Here is a 16857-nt window from a genome sequence, read left to right on the forward strand (position 1 = left end):
TTTGGCTCCTATGTAAGCGTATCGAGGGAACTTAAATTACGTGACGAAGGCTGCAATTAAGTGAAAGTAGTTTGTATTTGTGCTCGTTGTTGATAACATTTCTTTTCGTCGTTTCTACCCTTATCACTATCACTAGTCTCTAGTGGTCGCTTAATTCCCTACATCTTCATGGTATAAATCGTAGTATATTCGTCTCTCTTACTCCTTTCAATCGATAGAAAGTTAGAAATTTCTCAATCATTTGTGTCGCATTCGATTCGAAGTCTGTGTTCTATTCGTTTATGCGTAAGGCTTTCTTTACCCTATCATCCCAGAAATGTACTTGAACGAGTTCGCAAGGCTGGGATGCTAATGATGCTGTAACGTTCGTCAGCGAAAGGTCAATTCGCTTGTACACCGGGTGTCTCATTTTATTCCACGAACGATTATACTCAGTCGCTTGAGATCGCACGATCCATAATGAGCGGTGACTTTACTCGACGAGATTTCAGCGATAAATCCAGAAAAATATAAAATAATTAACAGTGAATTTTTTTTTAAAAATACGAGATTTTATTACAATGTACTAAGAGGAAAGAATAATTTTGACACCGGCCTAGAAGGATTCTCTCATACGATTAAAAGTAAACGCGTGGGGCTTAAATATTGAATATTAAATGTTATGCAAAAACAAATTGCCTGCACGCGATTTGAATTAAGGAATTAGACTGCTCGCAATCAGCTAAAAACTCGTGCAACAAAGACACTCTAGCAGGATGAGAAAACTAATGTACAGGGCCGGCTTTAAGGCAGGGCAGGCAGGGCGACCGCCCTGGGCGCCAAATCTATAGGAGCGCCGCTGTATGCATTTATTCATTTATATGCGTTTGGGTTCGTTAAGCAGAAAGCTGCTAATTGATTTTTGTGCCCTCGGAGGGGCGCCATGATAATCTTGCCCGGGGTGCCAGCATGCTGAAGCCGGCCCTGCTAATGTATCAAAATACGTAGAGCATTATAAATATTTATATAAAAAGGACATTTCAATATTTACGCCCCACGCTTTTATTTTCAATCATATGAGGCAATTCTTCTGAAGCAGTCATTTAGGCCGGTATTAACCCTTAACTGGTATCCTGGGGTCAGTCATGACCCCAAGCACGCAAGGTTCGCTGCAAAATATTTGGTTGTCTAAGTTTGTAAACTGAATTTCTAATTAATTTGATCATAATAGTTTAACTTTCTACGTATCTATTATTTTATACATTACCTACGAACAAAATAGGTATTCATAGAGGTTGATCTAATGTCGACTTTACAAATTTCTGTGTCCTTTTTTATTTGGGGTCTGCCACGACCCCAAGGTAACAGTTACGTTTGAAAAAACAGTATACCAGTTAAGGGTTAAGATTATTTCTTTTCTCTTTGGTACATTTTCATAAAAGCTTGCTTTTGAAAAATAATTATTTACTATAAATTATTTATCAGAAGAACGAAACAATGTAACAATATAAATTCCATGGAAAAGGCGAGCTCAATAGTTCACATTTTTATTTTTTACATCCATCTGTGGATTTTTCATCGTGCAACTAATAAGTACCTCAATCTTTTGCAACGACCATGTACTTCCTTTTTCAGTTTAATGGCATTGTTTCAATATATTTACGAGCGGACGAAAATGGGACACCCTGGCAGATCGTGACTCCTTTGTACTCCAAGAAAAAAACAAAAAAAAAAACAAGTGTCTACACGGAAGCAGAAACCTCTTGTTCCATTTCGTGTAGTATATTGTACAATCGTGTCTTCAGACTGTCTGGTACCGCAGCACGTGGCAAATGCTGGATGTCGCCGTCCGGATTCGCGCACTGTCGCAACATAACCGCCAGTGTGCTGGTGGTGTGCTCGGACATGAGCAGTCCAGGAATTATGATGGTCCCCGAGAGGGTCCAACCGAGGAATATCTTCTCGCATACGATCTGAAATCCCATTAATAATTCTCAGGCTGCTGCTCTCAATGTTTCTCACTTTTTAAATTGAAAATAAATCTTTCGAGCCCCACGCTGCCCACACCAGGGTGAAAAGAATACCTACGCAATGCCTAATTACTGGTAACTGAAAAAATTCGGTACACCTGGATGGTTCCATACTTCGCAACCATGAAACCACTCTCTATCATTGAATTGCATAAAAGATATAGAAGAAGGAATCCCAGTAGTTATAATTCTTCAATCACGCGTCCTTCAGTATCACTCCACATGCTTTATCACGCACGACTCCCTTTGGGAACATTCCACGCGAAATCGGACACTTTTTGGAGTAACATTTCGGACGTCGCTGAAATTAGAATATAGATTTTTGACAATTTTAAGAAATGTCGATTTTACAGCTGTTTGAAGGTAAGTGCTAACTTTTTTTTCAATAAATTATAACTATGGAAGTAGTAAACGGATGGAGATGAGGTTTACGGCGATTTGTAGAAAAGACATTGAAGTTTTAAGAAAAAATTATTTCAGTTTCAGAAACAAATTTTTTTAACCATTTTTGTGCAATTATTTATAAAAATCTAAAAAAAAAAACAGGATATAGTTCTATCCTTCCCCTTCATGGTCTAATTGTCAAAAATATGGGCATTTTAAAATGGGCCTTGTAAATATTGTCGAAAGTTGACGCTGCGTCGCCCAGCACCGCGGTACTCGCAGCGGCCAAGCGGCTATACCTGATATTCTTATACAGGATTCTCGAAATTGGTAAGTATTTGAAAAAAAACTGAAGGAGGAAAACTTTTACTGTTTTTCATATCCAACATAATACGGTAACTCATTTTTTGGTGTTCGCAATATTTTCCTTGAAACGAGGGTGACTTTTAGCTTTTTTAAATGGAATGTTATATATTTGATTACTCAATATGAAAGCGACTGTCAAGACAAATTCAACTATATGGTATACTATGACCTTGAAGGCCACACAAGATTAGGAATGAAAGAAAGAAACCCTATCTACTAGATAGATAGTTCAATATATTTACTTCATTCCTAACATTGTGTGACCTTCAAGCTCATAGTATACCATATGGTTGAATTTGCCTTGACAGTCGCTTTCATATTGGGTAATCAAATATATAGCATTCCATTTAAAAAACTAAAAGTTACCCTCGTTTCAAGGAAAATATTGCGAACACCAAAAAATGAGATACCGTATTATGTTGGATACGAAAAACAGTAAAAGTTTTCCTCCTTCAGTTTTTTTCAAATACTTACCATTTTCGAGAATCCTGTATAAGAATATCAGGTATAGCCGCTTGGCCGCCGCGGGTACCGCACGGTCCGACCAGTCGAGCCGGTGCTGGGCGACGCAGCGTCAACTTTCGGCAATTTTTACAAGGCCCATTTTAAAATGCCCATATTTTTGACAATTAGACCATGAAGGGGAAGGATAGAACTATATTCTATTTTTTTTTCAGATTTTTAAAATCGCGCCCGTTGTTAAAAAACTGCATTTGTTTAAAATAATTGCACAAAAATGGTTAAAAAAATTTGTTTCTGAAACTGAAATAATTTTTTCTCAAAACTTCAATGTCCTTTCTACAAATCGCCGTAAACCTCATATCCATCCGTTTACTACTTCCACAGTTATAATTTAATGAAAAAAAGTTAGCACTTACCTTCAAACAGCTGTAAAATCGACATTTCTCAAAACTGTCAAAAATCCTTCGAGACACGTTTATATATCCCCAAAGCCTACAACATATTCAAATTTCAGCCACATCCGAAAAGTTACTCCAAAAAGTGTCCGATTTCGCGTGGAATGTCCCTTTGACATCCAGCTGAGTCAAATCTCTAATCCTGAAGTTACATTTCGAGTGCCCCCGTCGACCGACCAATCCCCATGCGATTATCATATTAACCCCGGGGCCAGCTCGGTGCACCAGTTACCTGCAAATTATTGTTCGTGACCGGGGACTCGCAGCGCTTCTCCTTAGAGCAAAGGGACCTGCAGTCGAAGAAGTCGCAGTCCTCGTGCTTCTCGCAGCTCTTCCTGTCCGCCGTGATACGGCTGATAATCGTTTTAGGGAAGACAGCGTCCAGGTCGAGGAACTTGAGCTTCTGCCCGCCCAGGGGCAGACCGAAATGGTTTATCTTCACGTCGCACAGATGGATCGGCTCGTGCGAGCTGGTGTCCAGCTCCTCGAGCAGGTCCAGTATCATGACGGCGAGCTTCAGCCGCTTCGCCCATTCCGGCTTCGAGTCGGACAACGCCAGCACCGTCGTGGGCGTCTCGATCGGCCTGACGTACTCCACCGCGTAGAACGTACCGCACGTGCCAATCAGCTGCGGAAAAATGTCCCTGTCCTCGTAGAGGATGCTCATCAGGTACTCGTTCTCCTGCAGAAGGGGCCAGAGATTCTCCATCTCCAGCTGCCGCCTCCTCGTCTCGGTCTCGACGCGATGCGTACGAAGTCGCGCCAGCCTCTCTAATTGATGCTGCGACAGCGTCACGTTCACTTTGCTAACGACCAGATCCCTGATCATGGTGGCGAAGTCTGCCTCGGACGGGTAGTGCTTCGTGCCGGACACGTCCGTCCAGAACAACGACTCGAACTCCTCCGACGGGCTCTTCGCTCTGAAATCGCAACCGGTGGACCCATGGGTGCTTTCTGTTTGCCGTCTAACCCCCGCCTGGCGGAGGTGGCCTACATTTTCAGAAATCCCAGCTATCGAACTACGGTGACCCACGAAAGTATTAGAATGCCCTTTTGAAATCGTTTAACTTGTTTAAAATTGGTCCAAACGACCAGAGTTTGCTCGATATGCTGGATGGGTCAGTTTACTAGGCGACATGTTTCGTCGTTTTGGAAAATATTGCAGTTGGTAGGAATAACGAAGAAGCCTGTAATGAAAATTCAAAAATCCCGTTTGTAGATTTAAGTAAATTGTACAAACGCTTAAAGATCGCAGAATAAGGTCGAAAGTTGCTGCGATATATAGTCTTAGTCAGCGATTTTCGACCTTATTCTGCGATCTTTAAGCGTTTGTAGCTCAGAACGACGTTAACCGATTTAGATGAAATTTTCAGCATTTATACAATTTACTAAAATCTACAAATGGGATTTTTGAATTTTCATTCCAGGCTTAGAAAGAAAGTTTCGAAACGACGAAACACGTCACCTTGTAAACTAATACTTCTAGCTTCTTACAAAAACTCAAGTGGTTTGGACCAATTTTAAACAAGTTATACGATTTTAAAGGGCGTTGGAATACTTTCGTGAGCCACTACATGCATTACTTGCTATTAGCATTACTTCTTTTGGAAAGCAAGGATTATAGATTATAACGCGATCGGATTCTAATATGAAAGCTTATTCTGAAGCAGAGCCGGTCTTCTGTATAAAGGGGCTCGGGTGCAAAAAATATTTAGGCGCCTAAATAATTTCTCAACGGTAAAAAAGCATAACATCTTTTCACAGGACTAAATCATGAAAAAAAGTTAATAATTACAGTAATATAGAAAATATAATAGAAACATAAAAGAAATAAACAAATAAACAAATAAACATTAACATATTTAAATATATGACTTTTTATTACCATATCATTAATAATATTAGATTATTAAATTATTATATTAGAATTTATGTTCTAATATCTTTCTTCTTAATTTTAAATATATAAAAAAAATCATTCTTATTTTTTTATTTGTGTATTTTCTACTTTTTTCCTTTTTGCCTTTTCTGCACCCGCTGCACCCCCTGCGGCCGGCCCTGCTCTGAGTTGTACACGAACGAAATTACATACAGTGGCGGACGAAGGAATGAATGGCTCCATGAAATTTTAGGCATGTATACAACTTATTTCAAACTACAAACGGGTTTTTTGAATTTTCATTATAGGCTCACAAAAAGAAAGTTTAAAAAACGACATTTACTATTTTCTTTGCTATTCCGACCAATTACATTTTTTTTTTCAAAATGACGATACACGTCACTTAGTAAACTACTCCTTCTAGCTTCTCAAAAAAACTCATGTCGTTTGGACCAATTCTAAAAAAGTTATGCGATTTTAAAAGTTGTAAACTTTCTTTCGCCCGCCACTGTATGTACCTACTGGGTAAAATTGATTCTGCAGGTGACATGGAAGGCCGAGAGCCATAGTGGTGTAAGTCACCACATTCGTTATATTAATTTATTTTGTTCGTGCATTGTGCCGATAAGAGCGACGACAAGGGGAGGCTTTTAGGTGCCTACCTTCGATTGCCTTGGTCTTTTATTTTGGCCCGTTTGCATGTGTAGAGGCTCGCCCTCTATACATGAAAACTTTGAGCGCGTTTTTCTCGAAACGTCATTTTTTCACATCCTGAAGATAAAATCTAAAAATCTATCGAACCGATTGCTTTATAAATTTTACTACTTATTCTGCACACCTATGACTCTCGCAGGAACTACAGCCAAGTATTTTCATTGAGTCTAACCCACTTTCAAAATCGAAAATAGCAAAAGAAAAAAGCCGAAAAAACATTTTTCTCGCAACTTGGCCCGCCGTTTTGCTAATTTTTAAGATAAATCACTAATTATAGTCCGAGCGATAGCGACAGTCATACTGATCAAGAATCTGTTCGGATTTTTGAGTTCAGATAAGTCTAACAGCTGAAATCGCCTTCCCGGCGGAGGAATGAAGTTTTAAACATGTCATCAAGACCGCTTTCAAAAGCATTTTAAAAAATAATTTTATTACTTTTATATTTTTTCTTTACTGCAGAAACGTAGTTTAATAAATAGAAAAAGGTTTTATTCCATTACTATAATTATTTGCGTCGCAATAAATTCCTGAAAATCTTAGAAACCCTTAAAACTTAAAAACTGTTTTAACCCAAATTATCCAAATTCGGACTTACACCACTATGATTCTCTCTATTATTAGTTTGTCAGGGTGGTTATGAGGCTTGAGGATTTGTTTATCTGAAACTCTATTCGAGTTACTCGAATACTGCGTGCTAAGTTATAAATTTATGGTAACTTGTATTTTGCACCCTTGGATCTCTTCAGACTAGTCTTCCACTAGTTATCCAGGTCGTACTCACTTTTGTTGCTTGTTTTTCGATCTTTCACGAGCTAACTCTCTCTTTAGTCGGGAGGAAGCCTTACCCGCCAGAGTTGGAAGTGACCCAAGAGGTGATCTAATGACTTTGAGGAGTGTGCTATTGGAAAAGAAACGAACCTTGAGGACTTGAACACAAGTCGAGTCGCTTCCCAGTGTGCAGAGAAGACCGCCTCTTTGCCCGCGTGCAGGGTCTCGCACGCGAGAGAATGAATGCCCCTTTCGGCGCATAGCGGCTCGCATAGAATTCCTATTGCAGCCCCCTTTCTGTGCGTGCTGCACTGAAATGAAAATTACGATCAGGTACTGGAGGAACATATTATACATAGCAATCGGATCACGAGAATGCATCCAGAGCCAATCGAAGCAGTACGATTCGTTTACTCGTCTCCAGATTCCTGAACACTCAGTATCGCGAGACTCTTTTCAATATCCACGACATGTTCACTCTCCTCTGATTTACAATCCGGCGAGTATCCTTCCTTCAGGAAGGTTACGATGACGCGCGTATTACTGAAGAGACAATACCAGTTGCCTTTGAAATTCTGGCTGAAACGAAATGTTGAAGTTGCACAGGATACAGCGTAGCTTCATCAACACAAGTGGGGCAACTCTTGTTCAAGATATTTGCATATTCGACGCTAAGGGTACTCGAATCGATCATGTCCGTTTGGATAACGTACATAAAAGTCACAGTTTAAATGTAGGTTCTCCGCGAAAAGTGTTACGAGCAGTGTTACATTTAAGCATCGCATAAGTTTGTTTCCTTACGTTCATTGCGGCCACGAGAAAACAGATTCCCGTGCGTCTATAATCGACACCTACGGCGCGCTTTAAGCCACGCTCCCACGTGTGCAGCGGCATGCCGCGAAGCGCACTTTTCGAACGCTTCTTCGGCGAGTGTTAACTTCAAACAGAGTTGGGCATTAACTAATTAATAAAGAATTGTTTAAATAACGGATCAAATAAAAGTTGCTTTAACTTTTGGTTGTTTGACGAATAAAGTCAATTTTTTTATTCGTCGAGTGTTTCAACTTCAGCGTCGAATATATTTTTTAATGTTAACTTTAACCTTATTCGACGTCGCATAATTTTCTGGCGCTCGTTCGACGGGGGTTAACTTTATCTGACACATGACGAATTATTTTTTTTTAACTCTTTTTCGTTTTTCGAAAATTTTATTTAAATAAAAATTTTGCCCAGCTCTGTCTTTAATCCTTGTACATATTGACTTATCCTATGTGTGACTCACAAATTTGTTCACCAACTTAATATTGCATTCACGCATCTAGATGATGGTCTTATTCTTCATGTTAGAATCGGAAAAACTAGACGACATTTAAGTATAGAAACTTAAGGTGACGTAAATAAAAGCAGAGAAGCAACGTATCAGTATTCACAATTAATTGGGCCAAGTTTTGCAGAAACCTCGACCCTCAACCCTAAAAATAACAAATATTAGTTAAACACAATACGGATCCCATAATTTTGTAATTTTTATTTTGCAACAAATTATCAACCCACAGAACAACTTTTACATTGTACAATTATTACAACTACCAAGCAATAGTTTCCTTTTAGGCTAAACAAAAACTACAACAAATTTTAAATAATATTAATTATACTACTCATTATAAAGTAACCCATTCAAAAATTGTAAAACAATAACGAGAAATAAAGTATACCTAATAGAAATAAAGCTACATTTCTTTAACAATTAAAATCTTCAAACTGAATTTACTCAATTTCAGATCATTGAAGGTTGGTAGTTTTCTATATAACTTGGTCCAATTATACTTTTGTATTTACGTGAAAAAATCTGTGAGTGACTGCATGCTACTTGTTCCTATCATATTTTAGAAAAAGTCACAAGGTTTAGACCTTAGCAAAACTGTAATCTAATGCAAATACGTATTCCGAGTGGCGTATCAACAAAATTACATTATGGGTCGAAATACACCCTGTGCGGTTAAAAGTTGATTCTTTCCTAGAAATTCAGTCTCGATTGAGTTTCGTGGCATATGGAGGTGTGATCTAATCAGAGGTGGATTTGGAGATTTGGCTTCCCTAGGTTAACAAGCGTCTGCCGCCCTTTCCTTGATGTATCATCGAATATTTTAATTTAACAGAGTTTAGACAATTTTAAAATTAATTCAGTATAGCAACCCACATATTAGTTATTGCTAAGTCGCTATATGAAAAGAGTGAATTATTTTAAAGTTGTCTCAAGCCTCCGTGTTTGAACCTTTTCTAATTTCTTTCCCTCAAAATTTGTCGCTCCCCAAATTTGCCGCCCTCTAATATTATCGCCTCCAAAATTTTCCGTTCTCTAAAATTTGTCGCTCCCCAAAATTTGTCGCCCTTCAAATTTGCCGCTTCCCAAAATTTATTGCTCCCCAAAATTTGCCACCCTCTAATATTATGGCCTCCAAAATTTTCCATTTCCTAAAATTTGTCGCTCCTCAAAATTTGCCGCTCCTAAAATTGCCGCCCCCAAAATTTGTCGCTTCTAAAATATCCGTTCCCTAAAATTTGTCGCTCCTAAAATTGCCGCCCCCCAATATTTATCGCTCCCCAAAATTTGTCGCCCCCCAAATTTGCCGCTTCCCAAAATTTATTGCTCCCCAAAATTTGCCACCCTCTAATATTATGGCCTCCAAAATTTTCCATTTCCTAAAATTTGTCGCTCCTCAAAATTTGCCGCTCCTAAAATTGCCGCCCCCAAAATTTGTCGCTTCTAAAATATCCGTTCCCTAAAATTTGTCGCTCCTAAAATTGCCGCCCCCCAATATTTATCGCTCCCCAAAATTTGTCGCCCCCCAAATTTGCCGCTTCCCAAAATTTATTGCTCTCCAAAATTTGCCACCCTCTAATATTATCGCCTCCAAAATTTTCCGTTTCCTAAAATTTGTCGCTCCTCAAAATTTGCCGCTCCTAAAATTGCCGCCTCCCAAAATTTGTCGCTTCCAAAATTTTCCGTTCCCTAAAATTTGTCGCTCCTCAAAATTTGCCGCTTCTAAAATTTGCCGCCCCCAATATTTATCGCTCTCCAAAAGTTGTCACCTCCAAAATTTTTCGTTCCCTAAAATTTGTCGCTCCTCAAAATTTGCCGCCTCCCAATATTTATTGATTCCCAAAATTTTCCATTCCTCAAAATTCGTCGCTCCCTAAAATGTTCCGCTCTAGACTGCAGCCTACATAGCCTATACACAAATCCGCCACTTTGCAAATATTTGAATCGTATTTCACGTTGCAAGTTACGCACGTGGGAACGTGGCTTTACTCGTCTCGTTATGCATTTCGTTGTGGAACCCGTTCTAGAGTGAAGTAGGGTTATTGTGGCAGCATACTGCGCAGGGGGCTTCTCCATAAAGAAAATGAAGGTATACCGGGAGACTTTAGTCAGTCTACATTTGTGCACCAAGTACACGCGCGTGCAAATAAATAAAATTGTCCATTCATGGCCGAACTTTCAAGGCATTTGAAATCAGGCTGGGCATAAAGGAAGCTTGCTACAGGGATGAGTAATTTATCATGGAGCTCGCCCAAGAACAATGTTATGATTGATCGTAGCGTCATCAAATGCGTGCTCCATCGTGTTATGATCAATTACACGTGTACAAGTGAATGTTATCTTCATGCGTTCATTAAAGATTCAATTACACCCGTTTGCTTGAAAGCAGAATATAAAGTTCACTCGGGGATCCATTCACAATTTTATTGATACATTCCTCGTTTAATCGCAGGCAGTATTTCTTCGAATCAATGTACTCTATCTTACTAGCGACGAATTTTAACTCATTCTAACATCATATAGATGAAAACTAATTATTCTATCGGAAATGCTTTACAATTCTCAATGTTAATAAATAGAATCATGACTGAATTAATCGATAAGCAGCAAGTATCCACTGTTCATAATAAAATCGTCACACGTATTACAATCTCTCCTCTACTATTAATATAATAAATTATACATCCCCGTTTTATAAGTTGTGAACATCAAATTCTCAGGCATGGGCATTTCTCTTCCTTCTTTCATGGTATCGATTTACCCTCCACAGTGTTCGCATGGACTTAAGGATCACCCTTCAGAGGTGCCGCTCGAATTCTCGCGTTGCGTTTGCTTCTAGGAGCCGGCGGAACAAAGGGAAAGTAGAGAACGCGTGTATTAATTGGGAGAAGAGGCATTTCGTGGGTGGACCGTCGAGCCGTGCCGTGGAACATTTACGTTCGATCCGTGGATGCTGGGGCATCGCCGGAACGAGAGCAATAAAAGTGAGTTATTCCCTTGTCGCGTGGGTGGTGGTTGCGTTACATACAGCACGCGTGTATTCGCACACGCGGATGCTTGCCGTGCGTGCGTACACGTCTGGATTCGTGCACACGATATTTTTAGTCGACGTGACCGCCATGATGAGAGGATTTCTCGTGTAGAGGCGGTCCCCTGTAACATGCGTGTCACGCGTCTTTATGCACCGTAACATCCGAGTAACTTATCGAATGTATTTTTCAAAAGCCATCTGCTTACCCAGTCCGCGTTTATTATCGACAATCAAATGCCACGAAATTCGATATCTTTGTGGGGATTTCAATTCCACGTAAACTAGAGCAAAAACGGATCTATTTCTCTTGAGGCAGATCAAAGTCACAGTCGTGGATGAGTTGGGAGGATTTCCATGGGGGCCCTTTGAGTTGGGATGAATTTCAGTGACAGTCTTAGCTAGAATTTAATCAATTTCCAAGATATTAATAAGGCTGTGATGAGAACCAGTCAGAAATGGAAACGGTGAACTTTTATCGCAAATTCAGTTGAACTCGCTCTTGCTTTTTATTTTATTTTTTCAATTCGTTGAATATTTGATCTTTTATCATAAACTTGTTTGTTGGAAGAAACTTGAAGTGCAACTGCCAGAAATGAAAGATCAAGTTCTCGTGTCATTTTCCTTCCATTTAAAATGAACCACCGAATCAATTGTCCGGAATTTTTGTGACAATTTTGTTCAGTGTTCGATCTTTCTGTAAACTAGATTTCAAGAACTTTGGCCTATTATTTTACTGCTAATTTTGTAGCTATATTTCTTAATATTGCGTTCTCCTATAAGAATACTTGTTGAACTGAAAGTTAAATAATTGAAACAGTACCGAATTAATTTTACTAAAATTTTGCAGGCGTAAAGACTCGTTCCTCCAATACTCGAAGATTTGTAATTGGAGTATTGTGTAGTTTGTGCTCATGTGTTCTATATCGTGGCCAGGTACTTGCAGCGGAGAAGATCAAGATTAGGACATTTCAATAACCGTGGAACGAGTTACAGCAAGCTTTGTGCTGGAATAATTCTGTCGAATAGGGTTAGGCAAAGTTGAAATGCTTCTGCAGAGAATTGAACAAGGTTTTACTAAATTCGATTAGCGTCGGAGAAATCGATGACAAGACATTTACAGGCATGCACTGAGATTGGTACAAGGTGGTCATTTCGAGCATCCGTTGTGAAGGTAATCAATTACAGGTTGGCAGAACAGGAAACTCGATGTAACTCGTAAACAAGGTCAACTAGAGCACATGTTGACGACCTCTTCTTAACGCTGAACCCATTCCTGAAGCGACCACATGTTACGGGCACCCTGTATATAATATTCGATGGCCCCTGTTAATTCTTGCGCGTTAAGTCGTACCCTTCGACTGTCGTAACGCGGAGAAATATTAACGAGCGATAATTTCGTGCGAAGAGTACCCAGGAGCATTTTTTTCGCGACCTCGCGTGCGTGCTGGATGATGCGTTACGTAAACGGTGCCGTTCTTAATATCCCAGCACGATAGTGCAGCTCGAATGTAATGAGTAGTGACACTAAGCTGGCAGTCGATGCAGTCCCGGTACCTCGACGCAGCTGTTCTGGATAAATCGAATTTATAACCACAACCAATGGATGTTCCCTACGGCGGGGGAGAGGGAAGTTAATCTACTTATAATCAGCATAAGAATGAAAATCTCTTAAGCTGCATTAGAGAATGAAACTTTCAGGGGAAAGTAAGGAAGGCGCGAAATTTATTAACCGCGCGTAAATCTTAGATTGTAACTTTGCAAATGTATGAAAGAGTTCTTGGATGTATTTTAAAATTCCGCTGCATTGTCTTGCATGAAAATCTTGCGGGGGTTGATACGAGAAGCAAAATCACTAACGAAGCCTATTAATCAAGGTCCGAGGGTGTATGAACAAAGTCTTGGTTATTGTGTTTAAAAATAGAAATCTCAGAAAGAAACAGGCGTGAGAACATTGGGGGTTGAAAATATAGTCATCTCCTGACGATGGTAATAATATATAAAAAGAAATTTAAGTTAAACGATTTTATTACAAATGTACTAAACACTAGAAAAATAATTATTTTCTTGTACTACAAGTTCGATGGTGTGTTTTCGGTTTAAATAAAATCGTGGAGCAGGATTTCCCACAACAAATTCATTTCGACGCTTGATTCTGTATTAAATTGATCCATATTCTGTTACGAAATATCCCGCTTCACGATTTTATTTAAAGTGAAAGCCACCATCGAAATTGTAGTACAAGAAAATAATTCTTTTTTAGTTCGTAGTGCTTTTTAAATAAAATCGTTTAACTTAAATGTTTTTACAATTTCTCTTCATTATTCACTTTTTAGTGTCTAAGTTTTGATTTGTAGTTATGCGCTGATTTCACTTCGATCGAATTGATTCGATTTTGTATACACAGGCCGATTTCAAGTCGCTTGGATTTGTGGTGATGGGTTATGTTTATTGATGAGCTTATAATTTTTTAAACCCGTCGGGGACTTTTTCCATAATTTTCTATTCTCATCCAAACTACGTACGCCTGCAAAATATCAAGTCTATTGAATAGTTGGAAGTGGGTTAAAATTGAGTTTCTAGATTTGAACCGAGCAAACGAGCAAACATGCATACAAAACAAAATCGTTTAACAAACAGAGGATAGAATCGGAATAAATAAAAACGTTCAAAAATAAAGCAAAAGACAAAGCTAATCGAAGTCACCACCAAGCATTTTCTTAATCGTGCCATTCAATATCGATTGAACAGAAGTAAACATAATTAAGTATGCAATGTATTTCCTCGCAATCACACAACTTCAATCACGTTTCCATGTACCCCCATCGTACTAAAACTAAATTTCACACTACGTACTCCCACCAGGGACTTCCCCTAACCTAATCCACGCCCACGAACGCTCCTTACAACTGCAAAATTCGGCGCACAAGACAGACTTCGTCTCCGCCAGAATAAAGATCACATTACGACTTGCACAGGTAAACACAGAACCCGGCATCGGATCGCCGTACCCCGGGCCAGTATCCCCTCCAGTCGCCGGGGTCTGTAAACTGCGAAAATTCGGTTGTCCTTTAACTTGCCCAGCCGCGGCAACAACCTCGGCGGCTGTAAACAGAGCGCAGTTACCTTCCGACTCTCGTTCAGCTGGGACCGCGAGATTGGCACACCAGTGTCTGCCGCGGCTCAGTCGGTTCGGTGGACGTCGCGAGGGCGCGTGCGTCCCGTCGCGTTCCCTTCTTTCTCTACCCCAGTTTCACCCCTTGCGCGCGCTCTCTCATCCCCGCGTGATCCTGCCGCGGCGTGTACACGCATCGCCGTGCGTCCGCAGGCAGTTGCGTGCACCGTTCGATCGCTCCTGAGCGCGCGGGCCATTACGCTCCCCGAAAGGGCTACTTACCACGTTGGATACGTGCCGCCAGGCCTCGAGGTTCGTGCACATGATACCCCAGTGGAGGAGCAAGTAGACAACGAGCAGGACGGTCGAGGCTAGGAAGAGCGTGACCACCTTGTAGTGGTACATGAAACCGGGCAGCCGTCGGACGTTCATGATCCTGCGGGCTTCTGATCCTTCAGGTTAGTCCACCCGACACACGCTGGTACTTTAGTCTCTCGTTTTTTAATCCCCTCGCGATATACGTCGCAGACGTTCTCCCCCTCCCCTCCCCACCCTTCCCTCCCGCCCTCCCCACCCTCCCCGCCTCTGTAGAAGCTTCCCTCGTTCACGGGACGATGGTGGATGATCGTCGTCGTCGTCCACGGCGGCGCATCGTGTCGCCACGCTTTAGTTAACCTCCTCGCGACCGACTCATCCCGTACGCTTTCACGAGGCTCGTCTCCACGCGCTCGCCGACCGACCGGTGCCGTAACGTTGTGCCAATGCGGCATAATCTGCGGCACATGCGAGCGTCGCGACGCCGCGCCGCGCCTCTCGCGGCGGATCTCCCTGGCCGGGCTCCTTGCGCAGGCCCGCGTGCATTTGCACGCGACCCACGAGAGAATTTGAATGCCTGCTCTCCTGGTTCCTACGTTTCGTGTTACGCAGTGGTTTGTGCCGCGCACGGTCGGTGGAAGCCGGCGACGGCGGGGTTTAAGGGTGGTTTTAGGTTAGATTTTAGGGGGATGCTCCGGCGGACGGCCTCGCGGGGTGTTTCGGAGCTAGGCTAGAATAGAGATGACTAGTCGATGGCGCGCGTGCTAATTCTGGCACAAGAGAGATATTTACTAGCTGACGGAAAGTTTCGTTCGGTGCTTCTGTGCCGGGGGCGTTTTAACCGTTCCGTTTTCTTCGGGGCTCTCTGGGATGGGGCGGCTTTATTTAGTCGTGGATGTAAGGTGTTAAAGTGCTTGTAGTTCTAGGGTAATGTTTTGGATGTGACGAAGGTGGGGATGAAGATCGCCGTTGACCGAGTAGACCCGAGGGGGTTAGAAGGTTATAATTTATTTTTTAATTTTACTGTTGAATTTTTCACAATATTTTGTCTCACTTCTCACTCGATGTTCAAAGTGGCGTATGCTTCTCACGTTTAGCTTTCGCGGGAACTTGGTCACGGTTGACAGGAAGAAGTATTTCCACTAAATAGAATGGAAAAATTTCCCCTGCAACAGAGGCTCTTCTACCTACTTCCCGGTTGCGTAATTATACGCTCGCGCTGAAACGCATCGAATTACTACGAAAGAATTTGCGCGCTGATATATATTGCGAATCCCGTTTAGAGATAAGTCGACGAAAGTTTTATATCCTTGCCCGGCGTCTGGCTTCTGACTGCTTCATTAGTCCCTACTATTGAATTTTTTGCTGGCGCATCGTCATCATCATCGCAATGCACACGCACACTCCAGCTTTTACGAGCGTGCGGAGTTGCTTTGAACGATCCAAGCGAGAGTTTAATTGGGAGGCCCGGCTGGTGCTGCCTCCTTTGTTGTACCATCTCAGTATTTCTGAATTCGATGCTCCGTGGATTTCATTCAGGAATTATTGAAGTAACAATGTGATTTTGCTGCCAGTTTCTAACGCCGCACACACGGTGCTTTTTTTCAGTGCCGTAGTTTATTTCGAAGATCGTTTTGAAGGGTGGTATTGCGTAATTATCGCATTGTACCGTAAACCGGGGGAACATTGGCAGGTTTTTGAAACATTTTGTTATATAATTTAAAAATTAACATGTTTACATTTGCTTTAAGTATCCTATCATAACATTGCATCTTTTGGGGATTGTACTACAAGTTTCAAAATGCATAAAATCTCTGTCCTTTTCCTTTTTTAATACATGTTAAAAACGTTACTGTACCGGGGTAACATTGGCACGTCATACAGATAGCATTAACGGGTTAAGTTTTGCTGATCTGAAGCCAGTAAGATACATTGGCACTTAAATTTGTTTATTTTATTTTATTATAAGATACATTGACAGTTAAATTTGTTTATTTTATTTTATTATAAGATACATTGACAGTTAGATTTGTTTATT

General features: G+C 40.9%; 2 protein-coding genes and 1 long non-coding RNA gene across 3 annotated transcripts in view; 1 reads left to right on the forward strand and 2 right to left on the reverse strand.

Annotated features, from left to right (window-relative positions):
* The window catches only part of LOC143377062 (uncharacterized), a 48394-nt gene that overhangs the window by 18314 nt on the left and 13223 nt on the right, over positions 1-16857 (reverse strand). The gene's annotated exons all lie outside the window — the stretch shown is intronic.
* Positions 1511-14936, reverse strand: Aln (divergent protein kinase domain 1C). Its single transcript, XM_076826806.1, has 4 exons — positions 14787-14936; positions 7188-7348; positions 3909-4596; positions 1511-1952 (listed from the first exon to the last, which is right to left on the reverse strand). Exons 1-4 carry the CDS (start codon positions 14934-14936, stop codon positions 1722-1724), a joined length of 1230 nt encoding a protein of 409 aa, XP_076682921.1. The 3' UTR covers positions 1511-1721.
* The window catches only part of Gbs-76a (Glycogen binding subunit 76A), a 94635-nt gene continuing 92599 nt past the window's right edge, over positions 14822-16857 (forward strand). Inside the window, exon 1 of the mRNA XM_076825976.1 lies at positions 14822-14962. The gene's annotated coding sequence lies outside the window, so the exon portion shown is untranslated. The remainder of the gene's footprint in view (positions 14963-16857) is intronic.

This window comes from Andrena cerasifolii, chromosome 1, assembly GCF_050908995.1.
Source record: "Andrena cerasifolii isolate SP2316 chromosome 1, iyAndCera1_principal, whole genome shotgun sequence".
Lineage (NCBI taxonomy): Eukaryota > Metazoa > Arthropoda > Insecta > Hymenoptera > Andrenidae > Andrena > Andrena cerasifolii.